This window comes from Oenanthe melanoleuca, chromosome 1, assembly GCF_029582105.1.
Source record: "Oenanthe melanoleuca isolate GR-GAL-2019-014 chromosome 1, OMel1.0, whole genome shotgun sequence".
Taxonomy (NCBI): domain Eukaryota; kingdom Metazoa; phylum Chordata; class Aves; order Passeriformes; family Muscicapidae; genus Oenanthe; species Oenanthe melanoleuca.
The window spans coordinates 9,179,629-9,195,278 of NC_079333.1; the positions used below are offsets into that span (position 1 = coordinate 9,179,629).

The window sequence follows — 15,650 nt, forward strand, 5'->3', positions numbered from 1 at the left end:
CTGCTTAGACTCCATATTTAGTGATTCTGCCTAGGTGGTGGAAGGCAATTAAAACAGCCTCCATAAATCAAAGCAGAGGGTCAACACTCTTAATTAAAACAGCTCCTGCCTTGCCTTCATTATAACTTGGGAAATGCACACACAAGGAGAGAGGGAATCCTACCTGTTTGAGAGCTGCTACCCACTGGCCAAGGCAGTAAATATAAACAGGCTTAATGAGTTGAAAAGCTCAGGGATAATAATTAACAGTGTTAAGATCTGAGTAAATTATGCATAACTGGGTAGTTAAAACAAATGGAAAACTTTCAAGGAAAGAATGTGCTTCTATGATAATAAATCTATGAGTGCATAGAAATTTTTTCTTCCAAACACAGTTCTCATTATGTTATTTAATTTTTAACAAATTGAAAGTACATTAAAAATATTTATTGTTTGTTATTCATTTATGAACACAGACTGTATTTGCAGTTTGAATTTTTTGGTGATAATTTACATAGCAAAGTAAATTAAGTTTATTTTTCCTAAGCAAGCTCAAGATGTTTTAAATGTAGATATCAAGTAATCTTTGTAGCCATGGAAGGGCAGGAGCTTTTTTTTAGCCCCCTGCAAATGCACATTATTGAGAAAATCTTTTAAATGAGAATGTCTTGGCTATTTTTCAAGTTTAAGCACAGTGCTATAAACATATATTCCTAGCCATCAAACTCATTCTGACTTTTTTTTCCTCTCAGTAAAAATGGGAAAGGGAAGAGATTGCTAAGCTTCATGGTCAATTTAGAATAATAGAACCTTTTCAGAACCTTGTCACCTGGCAAAAAAAAAGATCTGTTTTATGGCTTAGTTTCAGATATATGATATAATGTAATTGGAAAAAATACTCATTAAGTTATTTCATTTAAAGACAGACCTTGAGTTGGAGAGATGGAATTATTTCCAACAAGAAACTGCATCAGAGGAATGTTAAGGTTGCAATGACACAATGATAAAAGTCAGGAAATTCACATTTCTGAGTGGATATAATCCCTACCCCACCTCCCAGGATTTTGAGGTGACAGGCTATCAGGTGCTGGAGCAAGCACACTGCAGTGCTTATGTAGCAATAGGTGACACAGTGGCACATTTTGCATCTCTATTTGCTTCATTGATGCCATTATTTTCTTTTGTGCTTTTCAACATGGACAGAAAACAGGCATAAAAAAGTGTCTGTGAAAATATATATGCCATTCCTGCTTAAGTTGCTATATTTAATTACTGGTTTTGTCAAAAAAACTAAAAAAATGCAGAACTGCTGATTTTAGATTAAGAACTAATAACAAGAAAAAAATTCATATAGAAGTCTTGTGAAATTTTCTCTTTTTTCTTCCCCTCTTGTTTTTCTATCTTTTGGATTTTTTTTCAGAAAATGAAAAAAAAAATGGTACACATATGTGGGGCAGTTTATTATTTTCTCAGCAATTCAGATCAGAGGCAAGAGTGTACCTACTTTAATTAAAGGATAAAATAAATAGGAAGAAGTATACTATCTTAATTGAAGAATTGTCAGTAGCACAAAACCCCAGAAATTCAAATTCACAACATAAGTAATTTTCTCTCTTCACTTACATGTCTGTTATAATGTGAATTCATTCTTCTTTTATAACATTCAAAAAGTTCATTTTCACTTGCCTATTTATGTATACACTCAAATGTAGGATGGCAAGTACTGAACAACTTGATATTTGACCTGACATTCTTGTTTCATGCACTTCTCCATGTACTTGAGTGCTTAAGAACAAAATCTTTTTTCTGTATTAGTAGCTCATGATTATAAGTACATAATAAATGGGTTTCATTGTTTGCACATGCACCATTTCACAAAGTAGCAAAAATAATTTCTGTGAAAATTACCTAAGTCAAAATGTAGATTTAAGTCTTTTGTTCCTCAATAATTGAGTTCTTATTTATATAAGAGTATTCTCGTGACCATCCTTTAGGATTCAAGAGCAGTATTAGTAATAGTTTGACTCCTAGCACTGACTGAAACAGTCTCTGTGTAGTATCAGGATACAAAAAGGAGATTCTCTTCATGTGCTCTGACCTGCTCTGCAGCAGCACTTATGTATATCCTGTGTTGGGATTCGATTTCAAAGGAACTTAAAATCCATCCCACATCCCCACTTTGTCCCACAAGCCTTGTTTCAGTCTGTGGCATCCAGAGAAGGAAAAAGGGTCTTTACAATGTCCTGAAGGTGAGATAAAATTTCCAGTGTCCAGGCAGAAAGGGCTGTGCAGAGGGGCTGTAGCAATTGTTCTGCATGTGAAAGTCTATCCCCCTCACCTGGCAACCTCCACAGCAGCAGAATTGCACAAGGGATTTAAAGCAGCTATCTGGGTACTAAATCTTTTAGGAGCTCCATATGTTGAAAGCAAAGTCTTCCCTCCCGTGCACAATCAGCTCAGGTTCTGATATGCTTGTGTTCTCAGCCAAGTTTGCTTCTTTACAGATAAAGTATTGAATTTAACTAATTTAACTTTCTGGATAAATGTTCTTTGTAGAGCAGTACATTTGTGAAAGGGGCACAAAAAGGAAATAGGCACAGCTGCATGATTTTTTTTAGCAGATGTAGATTAGCTGCTGCTTCTCCTTGAATAGCAGTTGTGAGTTCAACCATCCTCCTAAAAGCATTTGCCACATCAGTGACTCAGGCCTAAAGACATAAAGATATCTCATCATATTGTTTCTCCCAACCATTTAATGTCACTGATGTAATATATGAATTTGTGATTTGAAGTCACTAGACCTGTGTCTTGGTCTCAACCAAACAGTGAGATCTGATGTCACACTTTGTCTCCATTAGAATACAGCATACCACTCCATATTTGCCCCTTGCTGCCATCTAATCCCAGCATGACATTAGTTCTCTTAAGATGTCATATGTTGAAAGACTTGCTTGTGCACTTGAGTGACACATAATTCCTGAAGAAGAGAATTGCAGATTCGTTTAACTGAATGCTCTTAATCTGTTGTTTATGTGAACAGCTCTTGGCTGACAGGCCTCCCTCATTTCTTCTGTGCTTGTAGTTTCATTAGCACTTGTTGAACTCTAAATGAATTGTGATAAATTCATCAAGTAATGGTAGTAGTTGGAGCAGCTCTTTGGAACAAGAAGTGTCTTGCCAGTGTTCATAGAGGGCCTAGGACAGGAGTCAATGGAGATGTTAGAACAGCAACAAAGGATAAATTTCTCCATCCAGAAGAAAAGAATGTGTGAACTTTCCTTCTTCTTACCCTACAACGTTGAGTTTTGAACATTTACATGTGCCATGCTTCTGCTTGCCTGCAGGTGTGGTGCCTTGGCAATGAGAGCAGATACCACATCAACAAGACAGTGGATGGAACCACCTTCTCCGTGGTCATCCCCTCCCTCGTGCCAGGGATCCGATACAGCGTGGAAGTGGCTGCAAGCACTGGGGCAGGACCTGGAGTGAAAAGTGATCCCCAATTTATCCAGCTAGGTAAGCTTCCTGCTAATCCTGCCTGTTGGTTTGGGGGATTTCTGTTTGTTTGCTCTCGTCTTTTATGGCACCAGAAATGCTTTCAGGACAAGTGAAATGGATAGTGTTACTTGATCTCTGGAATAGCAGGATTTAGCATTTCTGGTTTTAAACTTGCCTTAGAACTGCATTCTAATGGGGGGGGATTAAAACAACACTGTTTTGTTTTGTTTTGTTTTAACTCCCAGTACAGCAGTGCTTTTTAGTTGTTGACTTTTCAAAGTGAATTTTCACACTTAAAACTGGAAGTACACTCCTCGTAGGGGAGTATGAATCACTAGATGTTGATCCACTTTAGGGGTGTAATTTGTCTTGACCAAATTTTATCATTATTGAAGCAAAAAAACAAGCACCCTAAAATTAAGCACAATAAATGCTAACTATGTGTGAAAGCTAGTAAATAACCTGAGTGCAGGAAAAAATATGTACACAAATGATTTACAATAATTTGACTTTCTAATCTCATTTACATGAAACAACACAGTCATAAATGTTGACCAGGGACATTGCTCCTGGATGTTTCTGAGAAAAATGCATCTCTGCTGTTGGTTAGCAGAAGATTTTTATTTAAAGTAGCTTTAAGTATAGTCATATGCTGCTTTATAATATGCCTGGAGCAAAATACCTTATCATTACAGTATATAATTATGAAAGCAAGCTCAGCATGTTGCTTTGGACTTTATGTCCTGTCTATCTCTGTATCATTAGTAGATCTACCTTCTCATTTCACTTGTTATATTTAAAAATCTGTAATTAAGAGCATGTGAAAACAAGACAGAGCAACTAATATGGAAAATTACTTGTACATTTCCTTAGGTATAAAAAGGAAGGCCATCTTTAGCTTACTTAAATTAGGCAGGTATATGATTCCCAATTACATTGATGGAGATTTTAAAATAAAATTGCACACAGCTTGTATGATAATCCATGAATATGGAATTATTACAGGAAAACCCTGCAGTTATTTGTTAGATTGTTCCTCCCTACAGCCAGCTACCATTCACAGCTTTCTACAGCCAGTCAAAATCAAGTTTATTCTATATGGCTCAGGTTTTGAAAATTCTGCATTGGTGATGTTTATGAGGATAACCTCAAATCTTCAAAGCCAAGGGCTCCATAGCTACTTCTTTTTTTCCCATTTTGTCTGATGATAATTAAATTCTAAATGAAGGTGAATTTTATAATGGAACTTAATCACTTTGAGGTTTTGTTAAGTGGAAAAAGTAACAAATGAGACTGTCAGGATATGGTTTTTGCCATTTCTCGGTTCTTGGCCTTTATTGGCACTAGGTTAGAAAACAAGTGATCCCACACCTTGAAGGATGTTCAGATGTGCAAGTCTGGTAGAACACACGTATTTCCTCATGGTTGGAGTTTGCTTTCATTTCTTGCCTCTAATTAAGGGACATGGCCCAGTCTAGGTGTACTGTAGAACATCCCATAATTTGTTGTTACATGCAAAGATGTGGAGACAGGAATCTCGTGGAGATCCATGCCACAAGAGACAGAACCATGAAATATCTAAACATTGCTGCAACCATTTCAGCAGCTGCAGGAGGCTGCTGAAAATTAGTGCCTACATTTGGGAGGCAGCACTCTTTGCTAGGACAGATCAACCTAAATGATCCAGGTAGAAGAATGGCTGCAGATTATCCAACTCTGCCCTGTGGTACAAGTTCTCCTCCAGCCCCCTCAAGGAATTGGATTCCTAGTTCTTAGAAGTGCTCCCAGCATGGGGGTGGAGCAGAGTTTTCTGGGTAGCTTTCTGAAGAAAGAAAATTAATTTGTTGATGTCATCAGCTGGCACTTTTCACCAGCAATAAATTACATTGGTACAGAGAGGTGGGAGGGAGGCCAGGGAGGGGCAGGAAAGAGGGCTAAGGATGATCCCTGTAGAAGGTTTGAAACAGTCTGGACATGCTGTATGTATGTGATCTAAGAACTGTGGGACAGCTTCAAGCTACTACATCTCTGACCCTGCTATTCCTCCAGGAAATCTTTCCCTGATACCTGAATTACTGCAATTCTTCATTTAAAAAAAAACAAAACAAAACACTATATATAGGAATTCCATGTGTGAAAACAGAATATACTGTGTGATTCAGAGGTTCACTTTTTAAACAAGAACTTTTCATTAAAATCCAACATCTATCTCCTTAGAAATGTGTTTTTCACCCAAAAACGTGAGCCTGGGCTGTGGCTGGCTCTGGTCTCCTCTCTGAGCCTGTGTGCCGTGTGGGATGCTGCCAGGTTTGTGACTCTGGGATGTTCCTGGGCAGTCTCAGCAGGGTGTGTGGCAGGAGGAGGCTGCACCTTTGGGAGCTGCCTTCCAGAACGAGAGGGGAGGACAGGAGACATCGGATTCCCTGGGAGCTGAGGCGTGCAATCACAGTGCCATGCATCAGCTGAGCTGTGATAAATGACCTGGTGCACACACTTAACCTGTTACAGAGACAGGTACAAATTGTAATCTCGGAGCTCTTTCATTTTCCACGTCCCTGCTGACACGAAGCAGCTCACTGAGCTGTGGTACCCCAGACTTCCCCTGCCACCAGGGACAAGCCAACGAAATAACTTGCTTGTTATTCATAAAATCATGAGATCAACTGAAAAATTATGTGTCTCCTTAAAACACCCTGCAGGAAGCTTCTGAATGTGCCCCTCGGCTTTTGAATGATCTTTTAAAGCTTTCTGTGCGATTCCAAGGACTGAAAAAAGTTAGTTAGTTAATTTATTTGTTTGTTTTAAAAGAAAAGATTATATTTTACATAAAGAAAGACTGAAAAAGCTTTGGTGTTAAAAAAAATTAATGATACCTAGCCACAGCTCACTATATTTTGCTTATAACAATGAGCTGTGGAGAAAAAAAATCATAGAATTTCAATTAGAAACTGGTTTGTTTTTTTTTTCTCTTGTTACAACAAATAACTTAAAGACCTTGTTTACAAAAATGCTCTGTGCAGAAAGCTGAGAATTAGCAATTATTTACTGATCTCCAGCCTAGCTTTTGTAGAGTGATGGGAAACTGCCTGTGGTAGCTTGGCAGTATTACCTGTGCTTATTGACAGATAAGTAGTGACATTGGAACATGTGATGTGTTTTGTTTCTGGTACCAGCTCTGAGAAGCCCCACAATTGCAGTTAATGTTACTCCTAAACACATAATTTGTGTGAATATATGGTATGCAGTTGTTTATTAAGAGATGTCTGCACAATTACTGTAAATGTTGAGTGTATTATTCAACCAGTGAATGTCTCAAGTGTACAAAACACAAGAAAGTCTCATCAAATCTTTATTATTCTAATTGCTTCATTTGATTTGTGAACCAGCTAGCATGCCTTCAGGATATTATTCTGTCAGCCCTTAAGGTACTTTGATTGTGATAGTTGTAAGGGGTTTTTTGTTGATATTTTTGTTTGTGGCCTGAAAACAACTTAAGAAAGTAATCTTTATTTTTACCCCTCAAAGCAAACTCTTTCAAATTAGTTTGGTGCTGTCACCTCAAGCTGTATGTTTTAAGATTGAAGTGCATAACTGATATTTTATCAGTTTGGTGCACATACATCTTGAAATAACATATTCTTACCTCACTAGTATTTCACCAAATAATTTTCATATTTCATCATGCACATATCTTTGAGATAACACTCAAACAATATGTTACAGGTTTCAGGTGCTTTGCAAATTTTCTATTGCCAGAATTATCAATGTCAACACCATTTAGATATTCCTAAGTGTTTGTACATTTTTCATACTGAATGAGACACACATATGGAAAATTACCATTCTATCGGTTGTACTTGTAAAAGGCAAAGTTAAGTTGCCTGCACACCTGGAATTTCCTGACTTTTTTGAATCTTTGGCATTCCAGTCATAAATGGATATTAATCTTTTATTTATCATTTAGCAACTTAAATGTTAACTTTCACATTGTTATTATTTTTATGACTATTTAACATTAGAGGATTAGAGGTTCCAGTTCTCTATGTAAATTCTAATTCGTTTCAATTGAAGTTTGAAACTTGGAGCTTCAAGACATTCAAACTGAATGGCTTGTGAGCAAAAGCCATAGCAACATTATCTGTGATTAAAAAGAGAGCTCTTATCTCAGGGTAGAAGGGATGAGTCACTGTGATAATATGCTGGTTTCAGGGAGCTGTGGGATCAGCCTGCTCCAACAACTCTGAGGCATTTCCAAGTACATGAAATGCTGCGGCTGCTGCTCTGGCAGTAGGATGCACTTTGCCATAGAATGTTTATGTTCACTTATTGTTTTGGCACATCTCCCTGAAGAGTGCAAGCAGGAACAGGAGTGTTCATTATGAACCAGTTGTATATCAGTCAAAGTTCCAGAAATTTCCTGGGATGAAGAAAAAGTAGGGTTTTTTTTTTTTGTTTTTTTTTTTTTTAGTTCAAGAGTTATTTCCAGGAGTGGTCGTTCAGGATCTCACAGGGCTCTTGTTGAGAGGGAAGGTGCCCTTCTCAAAGAAAGACTTCCAATATAATGTTCCTGGAAGCTTTTAATGATGAGGAGGTCACTAAATTTCATTCTGTTTATATTTAGCTTACTTTCTATTTTTTTAATTATAAGAGGAGTAGGATGTAGTCAAATGTGACCTTGTGAAAGCCCTTCCCTCTCCTCTCCTTTTCTGCTATTTATCTGACAGGATGTGAACAGAGATGCAGTTTTCTTTTTCCCATGTGCATAAATATATACCAGCTTATATAATGGCTCTAACAGTCCACCCATATTCAATGTGCCAGAAGCCTAATTTCTTAAAAGAAACTTTATTATTATGCTGTTCTTGCACTTGCATTGGCAAGTAAAATAATAGCATGAAATTAATGTTAATTAAAATTAGGATAATAAACAGTCAAAGATTCTTCAGGATTTTATAATATTCAGACACACATTAACTAAGCAAAGCAAACTGTATATAAAAGTACTGTCTTTATGTATTATGAGTGAATTGTTGACATGTTTAGAAGACGTTCTTATTTGGGTTTTGAGATTATGATTTTTTTTTCTCCTGGATTTATTGTTTTAAAATATATATTTTAAGGATGAGACAAAAAAAATTATCATTCTTATTTATTTAGGACCAGAGTCTCTCTATAAAATGTTTTATTCTATTCCATTAAGTTGTATAAGGGACTGTAGCTGTTTAAAAACACAGAAATTACTCATTTTGAAAAGGAGACTGATGATGCAAGTTTTCATATCTTAATATGGCCTCAGCTGCAGAGAGACAAAAGATGAGATGACAGCTTTAATTCATTGGTCACAGTATTCTTTATACATTTAAGCCCATCTGGCCACTTGTGTGGAACTTCACTTGGCTGTCTCCATAAAATCTGAAGCAACCCATCTTAACCTTGCACAAATAGGCGTGAAATCCATAAACCCAGCAGACACAAAGAGTGTATTAGTAAGAAAAGAATGAGTCTGCCTGCTGAACTTTCAGGCTAGGCAGTGCACTTAGGATCACAGAAGATAAAGAGAGCTGAAATATGAAATAAAATTTCCAATAAGGTAGCAGTCAAAGGCGAGGGTGATTTCTCGGCAAAATAGATATTTGACTTCAAGGTCACAATAACTGGAATCTGGAATCCTTCACTGGAAGGAGCTGTTATTAATTTAACCATTTCCATCCAAAAAGGTATCCTTTTCCAGAGGAAATAATCTGTTGTGATTCCATCTCCTGTTTGTATTGCAGTTTCTTATATTTTATGTAGGCTTATATTTTATTTTGGCATAATGCAAGATGTCATCGTAGAAAAGAACAAAAATTTATCTATTCTATTCTGTTTTCTTAGTTCATAGGGAAAAGATACTAGTTTAAAGCAATTAAGTTTTCATTTCTTATATAGTTCGTATTAATGGCATTAATAACAGCATCTTTCTCCTAAAAACACTGATCTCTCATTCTCAATTTGATGTCATGGGCAATAGTATAAACTATCTCTTGGATTTATACAGGAGTAAAAGTGGGTATTTCAAAGACCAGGCTGTGGAATGTGTAAAGCAATATCCGCTCTGAGTAAAGGCTTTGAGTTCTTGCCCTTGCCCTGTGCAATAATGAAATTTCCAGTGAGCACTCACTGTGGTGGCAAAGCAACATGAAGGCAGTATTTTGGCTTTGAGCTGCTTCACTTCAGTCAGAAAGCTTGGTCACTAACTGGGTCTTCTTACTGCTGTTCCTAGAAGGTTCCTGCAAAAGTTCAGTACTGGAAGAGCAGAAAAGACCAATTCTTAAAGGTGCTGTCTCTGTAAAAAAAAAATAAAAAAATTAATAGTCTGTGATAAAATACTTGTTCTTTATTTTGATGTGAGTTATTTAAGGCTGAGCTGGTTTTGAAAGGCACTGCTTGTTCATTACTAATGAGACTCCTTGGCTGTTTCTATCAATTCATAAATAATTTTTTAGTTATCCTTTAGCTTTTTCAGCTGTATTTAAGGGGGCAGGATTGGTTATTTTGTAGTTTTACTTTTCTACATCCTTTTAAATATTCAGTCTTTTTTAAATTGAGGTCAAAGTGAGAGACTGAGAGACTGCAAGCAGTACATTAGACTGTGTAATACAAGATTTAAGTAATCTGTCAAGAACTGCTAAATTAAAATACCTCCCTCAATACCAACCTCATGGAAATGTAGTTTAAATTTGTAACTGTGATTGTCAGTTCTGAGAGTGGACATTTGGGGAGCTGACTTGTACCCATTCACATTGCAACACATATTTCATACTAGAGCTTTTTTTCATTTGCTATGTTTTTTGCTGATTTTCTGAATAATTTTCTGAAGCTGATGTTGCTTTTTTTAAAACGAAAGAAAAAAAAAAATAGTAGTCCACAAGTTTGTAATTTAGGAGCCTTTCTATTTGTATACCTCGTAGCCTGATTTTAGCAGCTTTTGTAAGCAAACAAGAGTCAGTGATATTGGAGGTACCTGTCTTGCACAGAAAACAAACCCTTCTGTCTAAACCTGCATAAGGGAGATTTTAAGAGCAGTCTTAAGGATTTTACCATGAGAAACTGGACTGCAGTTATGCCAGCTCTTTTCATGCTGCCTTTCACAGCTGCTCATCCAAATTAATTGTCTCTGTTTCAGATTCTCATGGAAACCCCGTGTCTTCAGAGGATCAAGTCAGTTTAGCCCAGCAGATTTCTGATGTGGTAAAGCAGCCTGCCTTCATTGCTGGGATTGGTGCAGCCTGTTGGATCATCCTCATGGTCTTCAGCATCTGGTTGTACCGCCACAGGAAGAAGAGGAATGGACTCACGAGTACTTATGCTGGTATCAGAAAAGGTGCCCTATTGCCTATGTCAGCCTGCTCCCTGCTGAATGCCTGTTTGCTGCCTATTTATTTTGTCATCAGTCTCTTGTTCTTCTCAGGCATAAGGAATTATCAGTTTACTTCAGTACTTCCATGGAGCATGGGTCAGGAGCCAGAGCAGAGAGCAGCAATATTGACATAACGTGCTAAGTCTGGCTTTAGAGCATATGCCTTGAGCTGAATACCAGGAGTAGGTTTTTATAAAGATGCTCCTACAAATGAGAAATGTAAAGATGGGTTTAAGGCTGGGAGCTTCCAATATGTCCTTGCTCTCTGTATCTGAAGAGGAGCCATCTGAAGGGGTGGCAGCTCCTTGTCCCCCTGTTCAGTGCTTTGCCTGCTGCTGGGAGTGCTAACAGTGGTGAACATTGCAGTAACACTTTGGGTGTGGGTACTTGAATTTCTTCTGTTCTGGGGGAAGGTGGCTGTTTGCAAAAGCACAATGGTCAGTCAGCTTTCCAAGACTCTTTTCATGAATGCTGTTGTGAGACCCTTGGCTGGGACTGAGTTCTGGGGCTGTCCCATCCTGCATCTGTGTATAGTTAGAATGGCAGCAGTGGGGCTAACTTAAAACACTCCTCATTTTAATTTATTTCATGTTATTGATATGCCTTATGTATCACATTGTCAGTGGTCAAGCAGTGCTTTGCAGTGTACTATCTTGACAAACATAACTAAAATCCCTACCTGGAAGATCTTCTGGAATAAAAAAAAAATTACTCCCCCAGATCAAATACTTTCCTGGTTAAACCTGGAAATAAAAACTGATTTTGGTGAGCTACAGGTCATTATGTCTCAAAGCAGTACCTCATAGGCACTTGTAGAGTGAGAACGATAAATTTTGGAATGAATCAGAAAATGGGAGATCCTACTTTTGAAGAACTACAGGGATTATATTTGATGTTCAGCAATCAGAAGACAGGGCTAGGTTTAAAAGGTGGATACACCTTTGTGTATGAAAGGTGTCATGAGGTGACAGTCTTTAGTCCCCAAGAATGAATGTGTTATGGGCAAGAACCCAGGCAAATCAAAAACAAATGGTTTTTAACAGCAGCAATACATTGCTATGTAAAAGAAGCAGTGCTAAAAATAGCAAATGAGTGAGTGGAAACATGGAAATAGGTCTGGAGTGTTGCAGTGGTGAGAGGTCCTGTGTGCTAGTAAAGTATCAGTGCTCACTGTGGGTCCAGGCACAGTGGTTGTACTGGAGTTGCAGCCCAGGAAATTGGGAAGGAATTGCACCCTTCATTGTGTTCTGCTGGGATTTCTTAGGCAGGACAGCCCCCAGTAGTGCTGCTCTGGCCTGTGCTGTTTTGTTTTACTAATAGCATGCTGCCACTGCCTTTCTACAGCTCTATCACACTAACATCACTGTGCTTTCACCAGTACCTATGATTAAGCAAAAGGCATACAATTTGTCCTTAAAAATGCTTACTTCAGTGACATCAGCTATTGTTCAAAACAGCTGTGTTTTTCAATATCTGTAAAAATATCTTTTGTGTAATTTGGGGGAGTTTAAATGAAAGTGTACAGAAAAGTAGGGTATGTATCTCTGGTATCAAGTATTCTTCAAAGGCAAAACCTATCTTTAGTGAAATATGAATTGCAAAGTAGTTTGCCACTCTGCAGTTCATCAAGCCATCACTGCAAGCCCAAACTTTCCTCAGTCTTGCATTTATTTATTTTCATATTTAGCTTCAGGCCTGTCATCTGTTAAAATACTTCACTACTCCCACACATACATACTGTACTAGCAGTCCTACACACTCAGAAGAGTTTATTAATAGATGGTCTTAGAATTAAGTCATTCTTTCATGTGGTAGCAATAAGATTTCTTTCAGTTGAACCTCCTCAGTTCCTTAGGAAACTAAACTAGATTTAGTACTTAGCTCACAGAATAGTAGCTTCAGATTATTTTTCATGTCCCTGTAATTGCAAATTATTTTGAGATTCTTGATTCTCCTTGGAATAGCTCAGGTTTAAATGTCCATTCAATTTTAATGAAAGCTTGTTACTATGGTTCTATATTTGGAATGTAACTAAATTAAAGTTAACTATGGGGAAAGGCCTAGCTCAAAGAAAATACAATGGTATTCCCAAGAAAAAAAAGCTTTGCTACAAATGTAGCCTGAAATGGGCAAATACTCAATTTTTCTTTCTTTGCTTAGTGTCATATCCCTGGAAATAAATTGGCTTGGTAAGAATGGGGCAAACCTACAGCATATCCTAAATTATAACAACAAGACACACTACACTCTCCACAAAGTTTGGAGTTTTTAAATAAACAAGACTGAGAAGTTGTTCTCTTAGCCAGAACCTTTTCCTTCTGTGCTGGCTTTGCTGATCAGCTTCTGTCTCCAGGCTGTTTTAGTGAATATTTGGTTGTTTCTCTTACCTTCCCCTGGCATCAGAAAGGGCAATGTTAGCCTTGTTCTGCCATCAGGGAGAGGAAAACGATGCTGTCTTGTCAACAGGAGGGGGAGCATGTGCTAATAGGAAGAGCAGATGCTGCGGCTCTGTATTTGGATTAGAGACCCTATTGATCCAAAGAGGATTTATTGTAGCTGTGAGAGGGAAGATTGTCAGGGACTGTCATTGTTCTGTTGTTAACCTTTCCCTCTTAAAGCCAAGGGTGGAAGGTAGAAAGGTGTTATATCTAGAGAGATTTTCTTTTTTTGTGGTTATTTAAGAAAGATAATAACTCTGTTTAGCAGTCTCATCTCTGAAAACAAAAATTAATTGCTGCAGTAGATTTTAGTGTCTTTATTACAGTGAAAGTTGGAGCCATTCTTGATTCAGAGGCAGTAAAACAGCAGTTCTCTTTGTTCCTTTTTATGATTATTATTTCCTTACTGAATACTTAAGTGTGCCTATTAGTTCAGTGTAATGAGCATTTACTTAGTGAACTGCAGATAAGATTCAATAGGACCTTGATAAGGCTTTGTTAAGGAATTTGTCATTCTGCATTCTAGAATGATTAACAGTGTGGGGGTTTTGTTTGTGCTAGGATTTTCAGAAAAAAACTTAAAATACCAAACTGAGAGGGATTTGAAAAGCTAAACCAGAGTCTCATCCCCTCAGGAGCACAACAGAATATCAAGCTTTTTGCTTTTCTGGCTTTTTTTTTTTTTTTTTTTTTTTTTTTTTTTTTTTTTTCCAACATAGTACCTTCAGGGACAGTCTTCATTCTGAATTGCAATTTTAGTGTTATTTTTATATCTATATGACTGAACTAGTGGGTTAGTTATATATATTTGTTTTATGTTCAGCTGTCTGCTAGATTTATACTAATGTGGTATGTTTTCCTTTCTCTCTTCAGCTTAATAACCAGTTTGTATTTTGTTTTGATTTTTCAGTCCCGTCTTTTACCTTCACACCAACAGGTATATATTTGCACTTTTCCCCCCTTCTTTGTTACTTAAGCATGTGTTTGTGGTACTATTTCTCTTTCTCTGACATAACCAACCAGCCCAGCTGTTCTGAAGAGGTTTTTTTTTAAACAATGTCATTAATGACAGGCATCATTATTTGTTTTCTGAGCAGTGTGCATTTGCTTTGTGGCTGACAATATTTTCTAGTTGTGTGTACCATTTCATAGCACACCATTCCATGCCAGCATGCAGTTTTGTAGCATGATCCTGTCAGTTTGTACAACCTGGGCTCCCTTCCTGCATATTCCAAGGGAGTAGTGTGGCTTCCCACATCTAGCAAAGCAAAAGGCTCTTCTGATGGAGGAGGAATGACTTAGCAAAGCCCAGATGCTGACTTGAAAGAGATTCAGTGAGATTATAGTTGGTGAAATATTTGTTCCTTTTCTCTCCTTTGAATCTGCATTAATCCAGTGACCTCAGAGTTGTCTGCTTTGGAAGATACAGAAAATCAAAGTGTTACAGCAGTTAGATTTCTTTGCTTCCTACCTTAAATGGTATTTTGTTATGAATTATTAAAAGAATTATCCTGTTCAGCTTAAAAAGAGGTGAATTTCAAAGTTAGTGCGAGTTAAAATCACCTTATTTTTTTGTTTTGTGTTGAACCACAGCTCACCAAAGCCCATGAGAGCCTTTCCATGCTGTAGAGCTGACCTTCAGCAGGTCCTACAGTCTGGCAGCTGAGCAGCACATCCTCTGCAGTAGATAAAACCCAACACATTCTGTACCCATCAGTATTCTGCTTTTCTTTTAGCTACAGCCTGAGTGAGCATTCAGGTTGTTTCTTCCTCCTTTGTTGTAAATCCTCCATTTTCACTAGAGACCTGCAGGATGTGGATATCCAGGCAGGGTAAAACCCACCCACCCTCCTGTGCACAGCCAGCTTCCCAGGGAATACTAGCTGATAATCAGCACTGGTGTGGCCTCTGTGCAGCAGCTGAGTTACATCCTGCAGGCTGGACCACAGAGGGAGCAAACCCTGTGTGCCTGCCCTCATCCACCTGGGCTGAGCTGGGTGAGAGTCACCCAAGTGCTTCTGATCAAACCGGAGAGTGAGTGCCTGCTCTCAAAAGTCAGACTTCTTGTTCAGTGGAGTTGTTCAGCATGAGCCAGAGTGGCCCTCAGTGTTTCTGTAAACCTTTGAGTGCCTTGGTGGAGAATAATTCAAGTTCTTTATTGTTTTGCTGTTACTTTAATTGGCTGAACAGAGAGCTTCTGTTGGATTCTCTGCTGTAGCAAGCCACTGAAATTCTGCAGAGGTTGGAAGCTAACCTCTATTCTCTCCATTGGATTCTTAACATTAAAAGAAAATACAAGGGTTTCTTAAGATATGTCAGAGCTGGAAAATAAATAG

At 37.8% G+C, this 15,650-nt stretch overlaps 1 protein-coding gene across 1 annotated transcript in view; it reads left to right on the plus strand.

Moving 5' to 3' along the window:
- Window positions 1–15,650, plus strand: part of ROBO1 (roundabout guidance receptor 1) — a 580,691-nt gene that overhangs the window by 532,570 nt on the left and 32,471 nt on the right. The window contains exons 17-19 of the mRNA XM_056496975.1: window positions 3,324–3,495; window positions 10,643–10,840; window positions 14,225–14,251. Coding sequence (XP_056352950.1) covers window positions 3,324–3,495; window positions 10,643–10,840; window positions 14,225–14,251 — 397 coding nt within the window. The remainder of the gene's footprint in view (window positions 1–3,323; window positions 3,496–10,642; window positions 10,841–14,224; window positions 14,252–15,650) is intronic.